The 21,054-nt window shown below is 44.0% G+C and overlaps 4 protein-coding genes and 1 long non-coding RNA gene across 5 annotated transcripts in view; 4 read left to right on the top strand and 1 right to left on the bottom strand.

Moving 5' to 3' along the window:
• The window catches only part of LOC132837378 (histone H4), a 565,847-nt gene that overhangs the window by 184,927 nt on the left and 359,866 nt on the right, over positions 1–21,054 (top strand). The gene's annotated exons all lie outside the window — the stretch shown is intronic.
• LOC132837283 (late histone H2B.L4-like) lies at positions 5,711–6,166 on the top strand. Its single transcript, XM_060856958.1, has one exon. The coding sequence runs from the start codon at positions 5,711–5,713 to the stop codon at positions 6,164–6,166; it is 456 nt and encodes a 151-aa protein (XP_060712941.1).
• LOC132837379 (uncharacterized) overlaps positions 7,238–21,054 on the top strand; it is a 317,230-nt gene continuing 303,413 nt past the window's right edge. Inside the window, exon 1 of the mRNA XM_060857047.1 lies at positions 7,238–7,623. Within this exon, the coding sequence (XP_060713030.1) occupies positions 7,238–7,623 (386 nt within the window). The remainder of the gene's footprint in view (positions 7,624–21,054) is intronic.
• On the bottom strand, positions 8,667–9,280 carry LOC132837391 (histone H4). Its single transcript, XM_060857058.1, has one exon. It carries the CDS (start codon positions 9,267–9,269, stop codon positions 8,958–8,960), a length of 312 nt encoding a protein of 103 aa, XP_060713041.1. The 5' UTR covers positions 9,270–9,280; the 3' UTR covers positions 8,667–8,957.
• Positions 9,599–12,225, top strand: LOC132837395 (uncharacterized). The gene is made up of 3 exons (XR_009647528.1): positions 9,599–9,751; positions 10,774–10,853; positions 12,151–12,225. It is a non-coding gene; the product is annotated as an uncharacterized LOC132837395 (long non-coding RNA).

The raw sequence follows: 21,054 nt of genomic DNA, 5'->3' as shown, positions 1-21,054 counted from the left end.
ATTGAGTCAGGTTCACATTGAGCTCCATTCCCAGAGAGATATGTTCAAACCAAGAGTCAAACACCACCAAGGAAACTGAAGTTTATATTTTTTATCTATACTCTAAATGCATCCTACCCAGTTTCAATCAACTTGAATGAATTCTCATCCAAAATATAGACTGCATTAAAATCTGAACATCGAACAGTACAGGACAGACACGGGTCCATCAGCCCACCGTGTTGTGCTGAACATGCCACCAAAATGCAATTAATCCCTTCTCCCTGACCTTAGTCCATAATCCTCTATTTCTTACATATTCATTTGCTTACCTAAAAGTCCTTTCAATACCCTTGTTGTATCTTCCTCCATCTCCACCCCTGGCAGTGTGTTCCACTGCTACCACTCTCTTGTTTAAAAATAAAACTGCCCCTTATGTCTCATAGAGTCATAGAGATGTACAGCATGGAAACAGACCCTTTGCTCCAACCAGTCCATGCCGACCAGTTATCCCAACCCAATCTAGTCCCACCTGCCAGCACCTGGCCCATATCCCTCCAGACCCTTCCTATTCATATATCCATCCAAACGCCTCTTAAATGTTGTAATTGTACCAGCCTCCACCACTTCCTCTGGCAGCTCATTCCATACACGTACCACCCTCTGTGTGAAAGCGTTGTTCCTTAGGTCTCTTTTAAATCTTTCACTCTTAAGTATACTCCTACTTCCTTTATACTCTTCTAAGGATTCACTCGATTTATCTTGTCTATACCTGAAATATGATTCCTTCTTTTTCTTAACCAAATCCTCAATTTCTTTAGTCATCCAGCATTCCCTGTACCTACCAGCCTTTCCTTTCGCCCTAACAGGAATATACTTTTTCTGGACTCTCGTTATCTCATTTCTGAAGGCTTCCCATTTCCCAGCCGTCCCTTTACCTGCGAACAACTTTGAGCTTTCGAAAGTTCTTGCCTAATACCGTCAAAATTGGCCTTTCTCCAATTTAGAACTTCAACTTTTAGATCTGATCTATCCTTTTCCATCACTCTTTTAAATCTAACAGAATTATAGTCGTTGGCCCCAAAGTGCTCCCCCACTGACACCTCAGTCAGCTTCCCTGCCTTATTTCCCAAGAGTAGGTCAAGTTTTGCACCTTCTCTAGTAGGTACATCCACATACTGAATCAGAAAATTGTCTTGTAAGCACTCAACAAATTGCTCTCCATCTAAACCCTTAACACTATGGCAGTCCCAGTCTATGTTTGGAGAGTTAAAATCCCCTACCATAACCACCCTATTATTCTTACAGATAGCTGAGATCTCCTGACAAGTTTGTTTCTCAATTTCCCTCTGACTATTCGGGGGTCTATAATACAATCACAATAAGGTGATTATCCCTTTCTTATTTCTCAGTTCCACCCTGGATGTATTTCCAGGAATATCCTCCCTCAGCACCACTGTAATGCTATCCCTTATCATAAATGCCACTACCCCTCCTCTCTTGCCTCCTTTTCTATCCTTCCTGTAGCATTGGAATCCTGGAACATTAAGCTGCCAGGCCTGCCCATCCCTGAGCCATGTTTCAGTAATTGCTATGATATCCCAGTCCCATGTTCCTAATCATGCCCTAAGTTCATCTGCTTTCCCTGTTAGGCCCCTTGCTTTGAAGTCAATGCAGTTTAATTTATTAGTCCTACTTTGCCCCTGCTTGCCCTGACTGTTTGACTCGCTTCTGTTCTCGATTGTACCAATCTCAGACTGATCTCTTTCCTCACTACTTCCGTGGTTCCCACCCCCCACCTTACTAGTTTAAATCCTCCTGAGCAGTTCTAGGAAATTTCCCTGCCAGTAAAGTAGTCCACTTCCAATTTAGGTGCAATCTGTCCTTCTCGTACAGGCCACCTCTACCCCAAAAGAGATTCCAATGATCCAAAAATGTGAATCCTTCCCCATACACCAGCTCCTCTGCCATGCATTCATCTGCTCTATCCTCCTATTCCTGCCCTCACTAGCTTGTAGCATTGGGATTAACTTCCTTATTAAATTTCTGCCTAACTCTCTGTAATTTCCCTTCAGAATCTCAACCTTTTCTCTTCCTATGTCATTGGTTCCAATGTGGACAATGACCTCTTGCTGTCCCCTCTTTCCCCGTGAGAACATTCTGTACCCTCTCTGAGACATCCTTGATCCTGGCACCAGGGAACCAACACCATTCTGCTTTACTGCTGCTGGACACAGAAACATCTGTCTGTACCTTGGACTACAGAATCCCCTCACACAATTGATCTCTGGAAGCCAATGTACCCCTCGTTGCATTGGAGCCAATCTCAGTACCAGAAACTTGGATTCTCAGGGGAACGTAGCATGAACAGCCATCACCCCACTACACTTTCCAAAAGATCATACCTGTCCAAAGGGAAATCAAATATTGACATGAAGAGGTACACATTCAGACCGATACCCAGAGGTGATTGGACACAGAGTGAGAAAGCTCTCATAAAGTGGTCTGGTTATAAACATGTGAACAATAAATTCAAAATACAGATGCAGAATATAACTTCCAATCAAAAACTATACCATTGATTAAATGTTGTGGAAATTAACCAAATTGCTTTACACTGTCGAGACTGATAATGGTAGAAAAAGTCTCACTTTCATTTACAGTACATAGAATTTCTCCAGTGAAGAGGGGGGTAATTTGGCCCAGTCCCCTGCAACAACTCTCCAAAGCGGATCCCACGCCGATGTAGACCCCACCCTATCCCCATAACTCCACGTTTACCACAGTTAACCCACTGACACTGCACATCCTTGAATAATACAGGACAATTTACCATGGCTCATCCAGCAACCCTGCACATGTTTGGACCATGCAAAGAAACTAGAGCACTCAGAGGAGACACGGATGGAATGTGCAAACTGCACACAGATAATGAAGCAAGGCTGGAATTGAATCTGTGTCCCTGGCACCACTGTGCCACCATGCCACCCTGACATGGATGGCAATAGATAAAATCTTATTCATGTTGAGCAACAGAGATTTGAAGTAAATAGAGCTCCTGCAGTTTCTGCAAGTGTCATGTTTAACAGAGACAAAGGTGTAAGTACACTCACTTATTCACAGAGCACAAACTGACAGGTACAGATACTTTCAGGTACAGATGCACTCATTCATTCATATAGTTGAAGCTGTCAGGGATAGACTGATGATTGCACAAACACATTCATATTACAGAAACTGTCAAATACAGATTGAAATCTGCACTCAAACATTCACATTGCAGAAACTGACAGGTACATTTTGATAACACACCCACATTCCCAGAGCAGAATCTCACAGGTATAAATTGATAACTACATTTTTACATTCACCTAGAACCTAATGAGGCAGATTGATAATAACATCATATTGACATAGCAAAAGCTGACAGGTAGAGACTGGTAATGACATTCTCATATTCACACAGCAGAATCTGACAGGGGCAGACAGATAATTGGACTGTCATCACATCATAGAAACTGACAGGGAGAGCTAGATAACTAGACAGTCATATTCAAATTACGGAAACTGATGGACACATCAATAACTACACTTCTATATTCTCAGATAAGAAACTGACAGGTACAAATGGATAGGCAAAGCTGAGGACTGCAGATGCTGGAGATTAGAGTCAGGAGTGTGGTACTGGAAAAGTACAGGTCAGAAAGCATCCAAGGAGCAGGAGAACTGACGTTTTGTTTAAAAGCCCTTCATCAGTACAGATGGATAACTACACCAACACATTCACATCAAAGAAACTGACAGGAAAAGAATGATAACTAAACTCATGCATTCCTGTCGCTGAAAGCAACAGGTACATTTCAATATGGACCCCCACATGTTCGCTTCGCAGAAGATGGCAGGTTGACATTGATAACTACGTTCACATTTTAACAATGCAGAAACTGACATGGACGATTGATTAAACTATCCAATTTGAGTGTAGAAACTGTTGTATACACACAGTAGAAACCAACAGGTATAGGGTGAGAAATTCACATAGGTATGCACATAGCAGAATCTTACTGGGAAAGGGTGATCTCCATACTCTCATATTCAAATAGTTGCAGATTGATACATAGGCTCTTATTATACATTATAAAATGGTTGGGTATATTCTCATTGGAATTTTGAAGAACAATATATGACCTTTACAGCAAAAAAAATAGTCTGAAGGGAGTTGACAGAGTTGATGCTGGGTGTATGTCACTGCTCATGAGAGAATCCCGAGTAAGGGACACAGTTTTGAACAGGAAGCCTTCTGTCTAAGAATGCAATGCAGAACATTGTCCCCTTATTCTGTTCCACAGAAAGCAGTTAGGGTTAGTTATCAGCTTAATTTATGCTAACGTAGCCATATATCTTTTTTGATACATCAGGGAGTTTTTGGTTATGGGCACTAAACATCAAAATGAGATGAAGACCATACCTAAAGTCTTTGTGATCTGTTCTCAGGACAGAGTACACACATGCAGATAGAAATGTCACAGAATTCTCAAGCTTCTTATGGTCTTCTGCTTTGAGGTATTTAAAGTGACAGAAGATTGAAAGAAGTTAATAACTACAGCATATACTGTATCTGCAGCATCATTCACTATACACTTTATCTTTAACTTACTGATGTGTGTGTGCTCACAGATCATACACTGATCGATTCAGTTATACCGACAGAATAAAGCAACAAGGTACCCTTCAGAAGGTTTGAGTTACAGTCCAGTAACATGCTGACATGTTAAGACTGTGAACTAGAGTTTACAAAAAAAAATCTCAGACAGACAGGCACAGATTGGAGTCGAGAGTGTGGTGCTGGAAAAGCACAGCAGGTCAGGCAGCATCCGAGGAGCAGGAGAATCGTTGTTTTAAGCATAAGCCCTTCATCTCGACGTTTTGGGCATAAGCCTCTGATCCCCAGCATCTGCAGTTCTCACTTTCACCTGGGGGCACAGATTGGGGGAATATTTCTAAGTGGCTGGCAAATAGTGTAACGTTTTACCGCTCACATCAGTGTTTGATGGTTACAGAATAAAACCGTTCTTGAAATAACACTGACTATTAGATGGAGGACCAGAGCCTCATTGGACAGATGTTGAGTTAATGCAAAATGTGTAAATTAGGACATGACAGATATACAGTTAAAGTGGCCCACAGTTATCAGTCAAGGTCTCAGAAATATATTCATCTCACAGTCAAACATGACTCAACTCGTGACTCAAGAAAAGGATTCCATATAAACTTTTTCTTATAATTTCTCCAACTCCGTGCAATTGAGAATGAGTTGCATCAACCCCAATTGGAGAAAATATTCAGTCAGGTTCCAGTGGTTTGTGTAACTTGACAATAAATGTAATCGCAATTTCTAATGGATGAGAGTTTTTTTTCACACAGTGAAAAGTTCTGTGTTAATTCCATCCTATACAGAGGAACAGAACAGACATGCGGAGCGAGAAACACATCAGCATAACAACGAGCAAAAGGAAACCGAGCCAATACCACAGTCACTTTCTGTATCGCAGGCACAAAACAAATCTCCCTCAGTCAGACTGACAGGAACAGAATCCCCATCCACTTCCCATTTCGTTGCAGATCCACATTGGATCTCACACTAACCAATCAGAGAGACTCCATGTTTTGGAATGAACATTTGTAAACTACCCAATCAGAAGAAAGGCTTTCCCATCCCTTATTAGCATTGATGACGCCGTCAGTCTATAAAGAGGGAGCTCCGAGCCAGCTTTACCTTATTTTGTTTCTGAAAGTGAGCGGCGCGATGGCTGATGAGAAGAAAGCCCAACAAACCTCCAAGAAGGGCGCGAAGAAAATCATTAAGAAGGCGCCAGCAAAGGGTGGCAGGAGGCGGAAAAGATCCAGGAGAGAAAGTTACTCCATCTACATCTACAAAGTGATGAAGCAGGTTCACCCCGACACCGGCATCTCTTCCAAGGCCATGAGCATCATGAACTCGTTCGTCAACGATATTTTCGAGCGTATCGCGGGGGAGGCTTCCCGCCTGGCCCATTACAACAAGCGCAGCACCATCAGCTCCCGGGAGATCCAGACCGCCGTGCGGCTGCTGCTGCCAGGGGAGCTGGCCAAGCACGCCGTGTCGGAGGGCACAAAGGCGGTGACCAAGTACACCAGCTCCAAGTGAAGGGCCGCACTGCACTGAAATACACATCCACAACCCAAAGGCTCTTATAAGAGCCACCCACAACATCCCTGAGACAGCTGAACCATTTCTTTGAGGATTGTTTGTTTTAGTTCGTGATTATTGATAGAGCAATTTAACTTCTCGCGCTATATGTTTGAGTTAATAAGTGCTTTTTTGCAAATTATTCGGGAGTGGGGTGGACGAGAGCAGATCAGGCGCCAGTGAGTCATTTTTAATCTTGTTTACCCCTGGCAGAAAAATGCCCACGTCCTTCACCCCCACATTGATGCATTTTACTTTCTGATTTACTTTACATTTCCAATGCGCGGGTTTGTCCGACTTTTCGCTCTGCAAAATAACACTTCATGCTGTCGGTGCGAACTTCCAAAGCGAACCAAGAGAACACCAACACAGCTACCGGACAGAAACGTGGTGCTTTTGCTGAATCTGATCGAGATCGATAATGGAGGACAGCTTTAAAATATCGCCTGAAAAAAAACCGTGTTCGCCCTCGATGCTGAGCCGGAAGAATGCTGTGTGCTGCGTTATCAGCATATCGGGGTGGGATTGAAATGTGAAAAGGAAAGACGGGTTGCAGACTGCGGTGTTTGACCTGTTTTGTTTCAGCTGCTTCTTTAGGTTTAGAAAATAACCCACTCTCAAGATCAGAAATGGACAGTTACAGATCGGCAAATGAGGGAGAGTAAGACCGTGTGAAGTACACATTTGTAAACTAAAAGTAAATAGCATGTGTATTAATATTTTTTCAACTTCCTCAGATTTTTGTACTTCATTTTTCAGGTAAAACATACTGCTTTGTTTGGAATTTGGCGGGCTTTTCAAATTGTAAAGAAAGCGGTTGATGATTTGGCGCCGGTACTTTCCGCCCTCCTCCCCGGGCCCTCTCCGGATTGGGGAATGAGGCAGATATCTGATTGGGGATTGAAACAACATTAGGCGGGGCTGAACAATGGGACCAATCAGAAACAGCCGCCCCACCATTCCTCCCGAAGGTATAAGAGGCCGCAATGTGGGCGGAGTGTAGCATTCTCTGTGAAAGTGTCTGTGATCATGTCTGGGAGAGGAAAGGGCAGTGGGAAAGGTCGCGCCAAGGCGAAGTCTCGGTCGTCCCGGGCTGGCCTGCAGTTCCCGGTGGGCCGTGTTCACAGGCTCCTGAGAAAGGGCAACTATGCTGAGCGTGTGGGTGCCGGAGCGCCGGTCTATCTGGCTGCGGTGCTGGAGTATCTGACGGCTGAAATCCTGGAGCTGGCCGGCAACGCGGCCCGGGACAACAAGAAGACCCGCATCATCCCCAGGCACCTGCAGCTGGCCGTGCGCAACGACGAGGAGCTCAACAAGCTGCTGGGAGGGGTGACCATCGCTCAGGGCGGGGTGCTGCCTAATATCCAGGCCGTGCTGCTGCCCAAGAAAACTTCCGCTGCTGGATCTGCTAAAAAGTGAAGAGACCATTCTTGAATCTGACAACCCAAAGGCTCTTTTAAGAGCCACTCACAGCATCTGTGAAAGGAACTGAACTCTGTCGGGTTGAACTACTTTCCTTTTAATATATAGAGCCTTGGCCGTTGTACCTGGCAGCGCTAAATTTCTATCTCCTGTCTGGTACTACACTATTTCTCATTGCACGGTCACTGCCTGAGTGACCTTTATGTTTTATCAATGTTCTATGAGTTTAGAATAGTGTCACGGATGTTCCCGATCTGGTTTGGCTTCACGTTTCCTTTGATACATCAGTAAGAGCTGAATCCTCCCACTGTCTCTGCAGCACATACCTCTCCAATTTATTCTCTGCTCGGTTCATACCCACTCTTATTTTCGCCAGCCTCTGGAGAGAGAGCGTGTTCAACAGCAGTCGATCATTCTTCAGCTGTAAAAGGAGGGAATGTGGTAGAGTGAAGATTCGTTTTTGGATTACGAAACTAAACTTCAAACAATCAACGTGTACGTAGTCGTGCATCCTCCTGCTCTTTTATAGGTGATGGCGGGCATTTTCAAATTTGAAAATAAGCCGTTGATCTCTTGGCGCCATTTTCCCCTTTTCTCTCCTGCCTCCACCTCACCACAAGCCATGTTCACGCAAAGGGAGTCAATGAGGAGATGGGGTTTTTCCAGAAATGTCTAACCCAATACCAAATTTGATGTGAAAATCATTCATCTAATTACTATATTTCCGCAATCCCTGGATGAAAATTTCACTAGCTGCAAATCCACTGCCGCTGTCTTCCGTTTTTGTTTTTAACTAACTTCAGATCGAAATATTGTACTAATATCCCCTATTGTTTGCTCTCTCTGGATGAGCAACCGAACTTGTATCCGCTGTGAATCAATCGGAAAATCCGCCGTTTGAAACATCTTGAAAGCTAATACAGTGCACACAGAAAATTACAGAACCACACTTTATCAGTAATTTCTATTTCATTCAGATTATTACTTGGCCGAAGACCATTTGTAATCGCTGCCTGAACGGGGAAATGGAAAGAACACGCCACATAAATAATCTAGTCTAAACATCTGCAGGCTCCCAGTAACAAAACTGAGTGGTATGCCTGGGAAATATAAATAGCATAATATGTAACATCAACATCTGGGTTCCACAATAAATAAAAACAAATTATTATTCATGGCATAGACAGCTAAGTACACATTGATATCAGTACGGAGGTTCCTTCAGTATGCGCTGCCTTCCCCGTCCTCCGGTCTCCGCTCTCTTTCGGAGGGTTTGGGTGGCTCTGAAAAGAGCCTTTGTGTTCCATGGAAAAGGGGGTGTTTATCCTCAGCCGCCGAATCCATAAAGAGTGCGGCCCTGGCGTTTCAGAGCGTACACCACATCCATGGCGGTGACCGTCTTGCGCTTGGCGTGCTCAGTGTAGGTGACCGCATCCCTGATCACATTCTCCAGGAAAACCTTCAGCACCCCGCGGGTCTCCTCGTAGATCAAGCCCGAGATGCGCTTGACCCCGCCACGGCGAGCCAGGCGCCGGATGGCTGGTTTCGTGATGCCCTGGATGTTATCACGGAGCACTTTGCGGTGCCGCTTCGCTCCGCCTTTTCCCAGGCCTTTGCCTCCTTTACCTCTTCCAGACATCACGCTTCTTCACTCCAATCGCTGCCGAATGAGAGCCGAGCTGCCGCCCCTTCCTTTTTTATACAGCCCGGCCCGACCTGGCTGAGAACGAGCTGACAGAGAGTGAGAGGCGGGTCCGGAGAGGAAACTGAGTGACAGACAGAACAGGGAAATGGCTTTGATCATCCAGCTCCGCCTCCAGCTCACTCCAGCCCCAACTGGATCTGTGCATCTGCAGTCATTGTTTTTACCTTGTATCTGGGACTGAATCTTTTCTCCCCAAAGCTGACTATTCCTGAGTAGAGGAGCGCATGTGTGAGGCCCTCCCCCAGCGCTGCCATTGAGGAGCATTTACTCAGTGAGTGCAAGAGGTTTGTTTGAAACAGACCGCAATGGAGAGATCAGCGCCCAGGGAAGCGAGGGAACAGGAGGCTCCTTCCAGCAGCACATCGGGATGGGAGCCTGGGACACAGAGGGGGCTCCGAGACCGGGATTGATTCGGGGTGAGTTCAGGGAGAACCGGGGGCTGTTTGTAAGAGGCCGAGCGGAGCAGGAACTGGTCCCGGAACTTGGAGTGAGCGGGCTGGGGGGAAGAGAGAAGCCTTTCTCGGGCTGTGTGTGGGCCTGCTGAGGGAGGCAGAGCGGGAAGAAGCTGCTGTCGGACATTCTGGTGGTTTACAATCCTCTGATCCCGGTTTTAATTTCAATCTGTTTCCCGCTCTTTCTTGAGGTTGAGTGGACCAACTGTAGGAATGGGATACTCTTGTAAAAGGACATACACTGGGGTCTTGGTAAAAAAAACATTAGAAATAGCGCCGTTTTTCCTCTTTCCACCAAGTAGTTGGGGAGTTGGATATTGAACTGTGTAAGCGTGCTGGTGGTTGAGTATTGCTGCAAATGTGTTGCTGGTCAAAGCACAGCAGGTTAGGCAGCATCTCAGGAATAGAGAATTCGACGTTTCGAGCATAAGCCCTTCATCAGGAATATTCTTATTCCTGATGAAGGGCTAATGCTCGAAACGTCGAATTCTCTATTCCTGAGATGCTGCCTAACCTGCTGTGCTTTGACCAGCAACACATTTGCAGCTGTGATCTCCAGCATCTGCAGACCTCATTTTTTACTGGTGGTTGAGTATTCCCATTCATGGTGCTGGGCAGTTGTTGCTCAGTTTCTGGATCTCACTCAACTGATATCAAGTTAAAAATCACACAACACCAGGTTATAGTCCAACAGTTTTTTTTTCCTTGGAAGCACTTGATGTGTAACATTGTGCACCCCAGTCCCACACCAACATCTCCAATTCAACTGGTATCGAATCACATGAAAAACAAACATAATCCCCAGACAGAGGGCAGCTCAGGGTAACAATGGAATCAGATCCGTGGTTCTGGTAAAGTTGTTGGCTTTAAATTAAAAAAAAACAAACGTCCTAATTAATATGTAATAAATGTGACATTGATCAGTTCAATATTGCCAGACTAGCCTCATGTTGACTTACAGGTGGTGTTCCTGTGTCTTCCTCCAGAAAAACACCCGAGAGACTAAGACGCTGTAAAACTTCCTCAGTTCAAATCACAGAGTAACCAGCTGTCTAACAAACGGAAGGTATGTAGCCCATTGACGTATGTAGCCCATTGAGGAAGGGCTTTTGCCCGAAACCTCGATCTTGCTGGTCCTCAGATGCTGCCTGAACTGCTGTGCTCTTCCAGCACCACTAATGCAAAATCTGGTTTTCAGTGTCTGCAGTCATTGTTTTTTACCTAGCTTTCACATCAGTGTTGAAGATAGATAAACTGAATCCTCATCCAAAATAGACATTCAGGAATAGTGTTACAATCTGCAGTTATTAAGAGCATTTTCAAAGTTAAAATGAAGATAGACAAATAGCCTGTTGCATCCTTTCAATAACCATCAGTGAAGTAGGGGTTAAGTACAGAGATGGAGGGAAACTGTGCTCACCGACAGGGCAAGAGTTACTGAAGAGTCATCGAGTCATAGAGATGTAGAGCGTGGAAACAGACCCTTCGGTCCAACTTGTCCATGGCAACCAGATATCCTAACCTAATCTAGTCCCATTTGCCAGCACTTAGCCCATGTCTCTATAAACCCTTCTTGTTCATATTGTTAAAGTACAGATTTGAGATGGCCCAGGGAATCCCTTGTGGACTCAGACCTATAAGCCTCTCTTTGTTCATCCTGGAGATCGTACTGTTTGGTAGTCTGGAATAAAAACCTCTTACAAACAGTTTAGCTCAATTTTAGCCTTGCTCTTTATTTACCAATAGCATCACTTTTACAACGTAACACTGACAACTAAAACCTTAGAAGAATTCTTTTAAGAGCCTTTAAGCTTCCTTTAAGAGCCCTCGCAGACTACTCCACTCTTCTGTCTCAAATAGGCTTCCTTTTTACAAAATTTTACAATAAACGCTGCATGTTCTTAATTAGACAGACAGTGGAAAGGCAATAATTTGTAAGGAAGAGAAGTTAATTAACAGGTCTGTGTGTGCTTAACTGATCACTCCTGTAGGCCCTTAGCCATCCGTCAGGTGGGAAAACAGATCCAGCCGAGTCAGTACCTGGTGGTGAGGTAAGTCCCTGTCATAAAGAGGTATCAGTCTAAACTAAGTGGGAGAGGGCATAAGGTAACCTTGCACAGCTTGCATGTCAGATATCATTGTTTTACAAAATGGCATCTTAGCGAGGAGGTCAAGCTTTGACCATAAAATGGCTTCCTGACAGATTGTGTCAGAATCTCTTCAATGATCAGTTTAGAATAATTTTTAAGCTAGGAGCAGACTCCTGCTTTTTATCTTAAACACAAAATCATTCTGTACCTGAGGCTGAAAGGTTACATTATAAATTATTCATTAGTCTCAAATTAAACATGCTTTCTTTTTAGGGCTGTGATTCAAATTCAAAGAAGACAGAAGATTTGACGAGTTGGAATTGAAAGTGGCACGTAAAGCACCAAGCTTCATCACTATTACACTTTTGAATTTGCATTTCATAATCAGCGATGGCTACTCGAAATTATCATAAAATCCCAAAATGCAAATAAGTTCAAAACATTCATCTCTCTGTCTCTCCCTCTCTCTCTCTCACACACACACACACACACACACATAAGGGTAATAAGAATCCATTATAATTGTGAGGACCTGACCATTTATTACAAGTCTTTTGACATGCTTCTGAGACGACACCGAGTTTACAAGATCACGATAAAACACTGTCATTAATTTCATAAACTAACAACTGTGAATGTCCTTTTTACACAGATTCATTGATGTTAAGGCTTGAGAGCATCCTGTTATTACTTGGTGAGAATAGATTTTTTTAAAAATCTTCTGTACATCCTCGGTTCCCCTTTTGTGGCCTGATGCCTCCCTGCCTGTCCTGTTTATTTTCTTGTGATCTATAATTCAACGTTACATTTAATCTAAGTATTTAAGGACAAGTTTTAAGGCTTTCTCATTATACCCACTCAGATACCTTTTAAATGTTGTAATTTTACCAGGCTCCACCACTTCTCCATGCGCCTTAAGATTTTATAAACTTTTATAAGGTCACTCTCCAGGGAAAACAGTTCCAGCCTGTTCAGCCTCTGCCTATAGCTCAAATTCTCCAACCGGGATGAATCATATTTCCACTGAGTTTGTGTCTGACTGAGAAGGACAGAATTAATCCTTGACTGAATAGTTGTCACATACTGAGATGACAATTAAATAATGTGAATTTCAAACAGACAATCTATGCAGGTAGCTCATGTGCTACTCGCAGCACGTCCTTACTATAACTCACTGGCAATAGGACTTGATAAACTTCTGCCCATTTTTCATCTGCCTGAATGTGATGTTCTGCATTTCATCAATAAGACATCATTTTTAAGATAATAACAATTAGTGATACATTTGGATTCGCTTTGTGTATGCCTTTCAATAGAATTGCTTTACATTTTCATCTTTTTGCTGAAACTCAGTTAATTTACCTGAACTAAAGATGTCTGCTTTGTCATCTCTGTTCCTGGTTTGTCTCAACTATCTGATCAAACAAGGCCTCTGCTAATTTCCCTTCAACTTCCATATCTGTACTCTTTGATCTTTCCTGTTTCAACTGGTGACTTTGTGACCTCGTTACCACACAGGAAACATCCCAGGATATGTGTCCTGCAATAGTTCAGTTGCCTGAATTTCCATTGGCTTTTCAACCACAATCGGCACTCCCACCAGTGAATTAGAAACATTAACAAGGACAAATTGTATTCCTGGAGCTGAAAGTTTGTCCAGTACTCCTACTATGACTTCTCCCCTCTTCACGAGACACTCTAACCTCACTTCTTACAATTGAGCATTTCTCATTTCAATGTGAATTCCAGTTACTCATACCATTTCTGGCAATAGTCTTTCAGAGATTCATATATCCTCATTTTTTAGCATCACAGATTGAGAGGATCCTTGTATTTCTTAACATAGTTACCTCTTTACCTGCTGCTCCTGGCCTATGCGAGTAAACTTTACCTTCACGGTGTATGGTTTAAAAAGATCTGGCACTTCCTCCTTAAACAACCTCCGACCAGCTTGTACATTCTGGTGCAGTTTTCTTGTTACCACTCCAACAAAATTCACTGGCTTATCCTGTTTTCCTACATCTGGCTTCTCAGTGCTTTTCCTAACCCATTAACACCGATATCATACGACCATAAGACAAAGGAATGGAAGTAAGGCCATTCGGCCCATTAAGTCCCACTCTGCCATTCAATCATGGCTGATGGGCATTTCAACTCCACTTACCCGCATTCTCCCCGTAGCCCATAATTCCTTGTGACATGAAGAATTTATCAATCTCTGCCTTGAAGACATTTAGCGTCCCGGCCTCCACTGCACTCCGCAGCAATGAATTCCACAGGCCCACCACTTTCTGGCTGAAGAAATGTCTCCGCATTTCTGATCTGAATTTACCCCCTCTAATTCTAAGGTTGTGTCCAAGGGTCCTAGTCTCCTGGCCTAACGGAAACAATTTCCTAGTGTCCATCCTTTCCAAGCCATGTATTATCTTGTAAGTTTCTATTAGATCTCCCCTTAATCTTCTAAACTCCAATGAATACAATTCCAGGATCCTCAGCCGTTCCTCCTATGTTAGACCTACCATTCCAGGGATCATCCGTGTGAATCTCCACTGGACATGCTCCAGTGCCAGTATGTCCTTCCTGAGGTATGGGGACCAAAACTGGACACAGTACTCCAAATGGGGCCTAACCAGAGCTTTATAAAGTCTCAGTAGCACAACGGTGCTTTTATATTCCAACCCTCTTGAGATAAATGACAACATTGCATTCGCTTTCTTAATCACAGACTCAACCTGCACGATTACCTTTAGAGAATCCTCGACTAGCATTCCCAGATCCCTTTGTACTTTGGCTTTATGAATTTTCTCACGGTTTAGAAAGTAATCCATGCTTGTATTCTTTTTTCCAAAGTGCAAGACCTCGCATTTGCTCACATTGAATTACATCAGCCATTTCCTGGACTACTCTCCCAAACTGTCTAGATCCTTCTGCAGCCTCTCCACTTCCTCAGTACTACCTGCCTGTCCACCTAACTTCGTATCATCAGTAAACTTCACTAGAATGCCCCCAATCCCTTCATCCAGATCATTAATATATAATGTGAACAGCTGCGGCCCCAACACTGAACCCTTCGGGACACCGCTTGTCACTGGCTGCCATTCCGAAAAAGAACCTTTTATCACAACTCTCTGCCTTCTGTCAGACAGCCAATCCTCAATCCATACCAGTAGCTCACCTCGAACACCATGGGCCCTCACCTTTTTCAGCAGCCTCCTGTATGGCACCTTATCAAAGGCCTTTTGGAAGTCTAGATAGACCACATCCACTGGGTTTCCCTGGTCTAGCCTGCTTGTCACTTCTTCAAAGAATTCCAGCAGGTTTGTCAGGCACGACTTATCCTTACTAAATCCATGTTGACTTGTTCTCATCCGACCCTGCTCTTCCAAGAATTTAGAAACCTCATTCTTAATGATGGATTCTAAAATTTTACCAACAAAGTTTGTGAGAAGATTTGTAGCTCGGGTGCTTGTTGTTCTGGTTCTGTTCGCCGAGCTGGGAGTTTTTGTTGCAAACGTTTCGTCCCCTTTCTAGGTGACATCTTCAGTGCTTGGGAGCCTCCTGTGAAGCGCTTCTGTGTTGATTCCTCCGGCATTTATAGTGGTTTGAATCTGCCGCTTCCGGTTGTCAGTTGCTGTCCGCTGCAGTGACCAGTATATAGGGTCTAGGTCATCCACAAATTCTATCAACAGTCACATTGACTCAGACCCTATAAACCGGCCACTGCAGCGGACAGCAACTGACATCGGAAGCGGCAGATTCAAACCAGTATAAATGCCGGAGGAATCAGCACAGAAGCACTTCACAGGAGGCTCCCAAGCACTGAAGATGTCACCTAGAAAGGGGACGAAACGTTTGCAACAAAAACTCCCAGCTCGGCGAACAGAACCACAACATTTTACCAACAACTGAGGTTAGGCTAATTGGCCTTTAATTTTCAATCTTTTGTCTTGATCTTTTCTTGAACAAGGGGGTTACAACAGCGATCTTCCAATCATCCGGGACTTTCCCTGGCTCCAGTGACTTTTGAAAGATCTCAACCAACGCCTCCGCTATTTCCTCAGCCACCTCCCTCAGAACTCTAGGATGTAGCCCATCGGGGCCAGGAGATTTATCAATTTTAAGACCTTTTAGCTTTTCTAGCACTTTCTCTTTTGTAATGGCAACCATACTCAACTCAGCCCCCGACGTCCTTTAATTGTTGGGATATTACTCATGTCTTCCACTGTGAAGACTGACGCAAAGTACTTATTAAGTTCTCCAGCTATTTCCTTATCTCCCATCACTAGGCTTCCAGCATCAGTTTGAAGTGGCCCAGTGTCTACTTTTGCCTGTCATTTGTTTCTTATGTATTGAAAGAAGCTCTTACTGTCATTTCTAATATTACTGGCTAGCCTACCTTCATATTTGATCCTCTCCTTCCTTATTTCTCTCTTTGTTATCCTCTGTTTGTCTTTGTAGCCTTCCCAATCTTCTGATTTCCCAGTGCTCTTGGCCACTTTATAGGATCTCTCTTTTTCTTTAATACATTTCCTGACTTCCTTTGTCAGCCATAGTTGTCTAATCCCTCCCTGGATAATCTTTCTTTTCTTGGGGATGAACCTCTGTACAGTGTCCTCAATTACACTCTCAAACTCCTGCCATTTTTGCTCTACTGTTTTCCCCGTTAGGCTCTGCTTCCAGTCTATTTTTGTCAGTTCCTCTCTCATGCCCTCATAATTACCTTTATTTAACTGTAATACCATTACATCCGATTTTGCCTTCTCTCTTTCAAACTGCAGACTGAACTCTACCATATTATGATTGCTACTTCCTAAGGGTTCCCTTACTTTAAGATCTTTTATGAAGTCTGGTTCATTGCAAAGCACTAGGTCCAGAATAGCCTGCTACCTTGTGGGCTCCATGACAAGCTGTTCCAAAAAGCCATCCTGTAAGCATTCCATGAATTCCCTTTCTTTGGATCCACTAGCAACATTATTTACCCAGTCCACCTGCATATTGAAGTCTCCCATGATCAATGTGACCTTGCCTTTCTGACATGCCTTCTCTATTTCCCGGTACATGTTGCGTCCCTGATCCTAACCACTATTAGGAGGTCTATACACAACTCCAGTTATAGTTTTTTTGCCTTTGTGGTTCCTCAATTCCACCCACACAGACTCCACATCATCTGACGCTATGTCATTCAATGCCATAGATTTAATTTTGTTCTTAACTAACAAGGCAACCCCACCCCCTCTGCCCACCTCCCTGTCTTTTTGATAAGTTGAAAAACTTGGAGGTTTAACTGCCAGTCCTGACCCCCCTGTAACCACGTCTCTGTGATGCCTACCACATCATAATCATTCACTATGATCTGTGCCATTAGTTCATCTGCTTTGTTATGAATGCTACGAGCATTCAGGTAAAGTGCCTTAATGCTAACTTTCTTATCATTAGAGATATTGGAAGTCATACGATGTCCTAAGTTATCCTTGCTTTTTTCTGCATTCTCAGTCTGCCTCAATTTTAAATCCGCCTGGACATATGCTATCCTGCTGCTTATCTTTACATTTAACTCCATACTCCCTGTCACTTTCACTTTCCCTTCCCCCCCCCCCCCCAACTCAGAAGTTTAAAGTCCTACTGACCACCCTATTTATCCTCTTCGCTAGAACATTGGTACCTGATCGGTTCAGGTGGAGACCGTCCCAACGGTACAGATCCCCCCATTCCAAAACTGATGCCAATGCCAAAACTCAAAAGTTAAACTCAAAAGATTGTTCAAAACCCAATTTCTCCAAATTGTCGGTGAGAAATTATTGTCCCTCATTTTCACTACTGGCATGTATTAAGATAAAACTTCAATTTCTCCTCAATTTGTCTGTGGCAACTGGGCCATTCCCAAAGAAACATCGAAAATAGCATCAGCAGGAAGCTATTCGGCGCCACCAGTCTGCTCCACCCATTGAATGAGATCACGGATGAGCATCCAACTTGATCCTGTGTCTCCCCACGCTCTCAGTTCAACCTTTGAGAGCTCTGTCTAACTGCTTCCTGAACAACATTGAGTGTTCTGGCCCTGACTGCTTTCTGTGGCAGAGGATTGCAGTCTCCTCACTCTCTAGTTAAAGACATTACTCCCCATCTCACTCCTACTCTGTCTCTGTTAGACTGTCACTCCCTGGTTCTGGACTTTCCATCCATTCATCAGGAATACCCTCCCTGTGTGTACTCTGCCCAGTCCATATTCAAATTCTTTACATTTCTATGAGATTTCCCTCCTCGTTCTTCTAAACTCCAGTGGATATACTCCTAATCCTAACCAATCCAGTGTCTCTCCACCTGTCTGCCCTGCCATCCCAGGAATCAATCTGAGAAATGTTTCTCTCATTTCCTCTGTAGCCAGAATATTCTTTCTCACATGCAGAGATGCCAAACTGCGTGCAGAGTTCTTCAGGGCGTGGTCTCACCCTTTTCAGTATTAGCGAAAGATCCTGTTCCTGGACTTGAATCCTCTTACTGAAAGGTCTCATTTATCGAAGAAATGATGTTAATCTCTCTCTCTCTAAAGATGGTGCCAGACCTACTGATTTTTTTCCAGCACTTTGGGTTTATAACATGTAATCTTAACTGTTTCGCACGCTGTCTCCATAGATGCTGCCCGATCGGCTGAGTCTTTCCCGCAATTTATTTACACTGGTCATATCCCGTCGTCAGCTGGAGTCCAGTGAAGAATAAACACGGATCACAGATGAAGAATGGATTATCTGGCACTGTGAGGTCGATGGAATTGCTGGTTAAATTAGATTAGATTAGATATTGTTCCACTGGGACCCTTTTTGATCGCGACAGTCTTGGTGTTGAGACTGGACGGATTCAAAGGCCAGATCTCTCCTGTCTAAGCTAAGGTCCTAATTTCCACTGGCACCGTTTAGGACTTTCCGAAAGTAGGGTCCTATATGTTGGCGCAATACATATTCTAGAAGGAGACCACTTCCAATCGGATCCTCCATTTTATTGCCTTTGTGAGTGAGACAAATCCCAGCAACAGCTACTGCAACCAAAGACAAAGAGAGCATAAAAGAACAGGTGCTGAAATTGTCTTTTTTCTAGATGTGATCTCCGTCTCTTGTAAAATAAAACAATTTGAAAGATCTATTTTAACTATGGATGGCCAAACGGACATCATCCAATGATCGCCCACTTAACTGTCAATAGTGTTATTCTTACTGTAGCCTAGCCCCTCCCCCCGCGCCACCCCCGATACTATCAACATCCTGGGGCTTACCTTTAGTGAATCCATCCCACGCTACCCTCAGCAGCCTAGGGGATGCCATCACCTGCCCCCCACCCCCACCCCACTATCTACATCCTGGGGTTTACCGTCACTGACCCCACCCCCCCCACGCGACTCTCAACATCCTGTGGGGTACCATCACTGTCCCCACCCCACCACGCTATCCACATCCTGGGAGTTAACGTCAGTGTTCCCACTCTCACCTCAGTATCAACATCATGGAGGTTAATGTCACTGTCCCCACACCCACCCAGCCATCAAAATCATGAAAGTTACAGTCACTGTCCTCATCAGCAACCCTCTATCAACATGCTGGGGGTTACTGTCACTGTCCCCACCCTCATCCCACTGCTAAAATCCTGGGACATCCCATCACTGTCCCCACATCCACCCCACTATCAACATCGTTCAGGTTACTGTCATGTCCCCACCCATACCCGACTATCAATATTCTGTGGGTCACCATGACCTACCCACCCTCACCCAACTATCAAGATCCTGGGGGTTACCGTTGCTGTCCCCAGCCCCCAGCAGTATTTACTTCCTCGTGTTGACCATCAGCCTTATCCAACTCCTATTGTCAAAGCTTCTAACTTTTATTTGATGAATTGATTAACATGGAATCATGGAGTCAGAGGTCTACAGTGCAGAAAAAAGTCCCTTCAGTTGACGGAATCCATACCATTCAAAAGCAAACGTCTCCCTATTCTCTAATCTCATTTTCCCATTACTTGGATTCAAAGAATCATGCAGCACCGAAACAGGCCCTTCAGCCCAAAGTGTCAATCCGGACCAGGTCTTACAAACTGAAATTATCCACTTGTATGCATTTGGCCCATATCCCTCTAAACCTTTCCTGTCCATGCATCTGTCCAAATATCTTTTAATGTTGCAATTGTTCCCTCTTCGACTAGTTTCTCTGATGGGTCATTCCATATACATATCATTTTTTTGTGTGAAAAAGTTGCCCATTAGGTCTCCTTTGAAACTTTCCCTTATCACTTTAAAAAAATGTCATGGCTACCTGCCCTGCGGAAATGACCTTAGCCCTATTTCTGCAGAAAATACAAGTGAAATGTCGACAGCCATTTAATCTGACTATAGCCTTGGCATCAGAAGTACACATCTAAAGCGGTTTCTGATTCTCCTATTCTTTACACGCAGTGAATTCCAGATTCCCACTGCCCTCTGGATGATTTTTTTTCCTTCACATCCTGCTCCTGCACATTAATTTCAATCCACGCTTGTTCCCTGGTCATTAATCCTTCCATCAAGGGGAAAATGCTTCTTTCTGTCTACCTGACCTAAGCTCCTCGCTATTGTACAAATCTCAACCTTGTCCCCGGGGCTCTCTGTCTCCTTTCCCCAAACGAAAACAACCACAGAGTGTCCAATCTCTCTCCATCACTGAAACTCTCCAGCCCCCAAGGCAAAATCCTCGTAAATCTCCCTCTGCACGCACCCCCAGTGCTATCACATTGCTCTGATAATTTGGATTTGTGTAACATTGCTTCGATATTCACTGCTCACAAAGCGGCGATGAATTTGCTGTAGTGGAGAGATGCCCCCTCCTGGTTAGAAACAGCAAAGTGATAATTGCCCTCTTGAATTTTGCTGATGTTGATGGTCGTGTGTGTGGTTCTCGAGTGGCTGGAGTATTCCCAGTAAATAACGTCGCCATCCTTGAAGAAAATGTATTTAATTGGGGTCTAACTGGTCACGGAGCAGTTTAACAAGGTACTGTCTCCTTCCTCTACCTCGTTTCCAGTGTGGGCATTCTGCTCTGGAACTGACACAGGGATGCTTGTGATTGAACCAAGCTGTTAGGTACTTTTCTAAGGCATGAACTGTTGTGTTCAACAACACGCTTCATTTCTGCAATGCGGTTAGAGAGAGAGGGA

This window comes from Hemiscyllium ocellatum, chromosome 49 (genome assembly GCF_020745735.1).
Source record: "Hemiscyllium ocellatum isolate sHemOce1 chromosome 49, sHemOce1.pat.X.cur, whole genome shotgun sequence".
Classification (NCBI taxonomy): domain Eukaryota; kingdom Metazoa; phylum Chordata; class Chondrichthyes; order Orectolobiformes; family Hemiscylliidae; genus Hemiscyllium; species Hemiscyllium ocellatum.
Note: the sequence above shows the minus strand (reverse complement) of the source record. Positions and strands in the feature narration are given on the sequence as shown.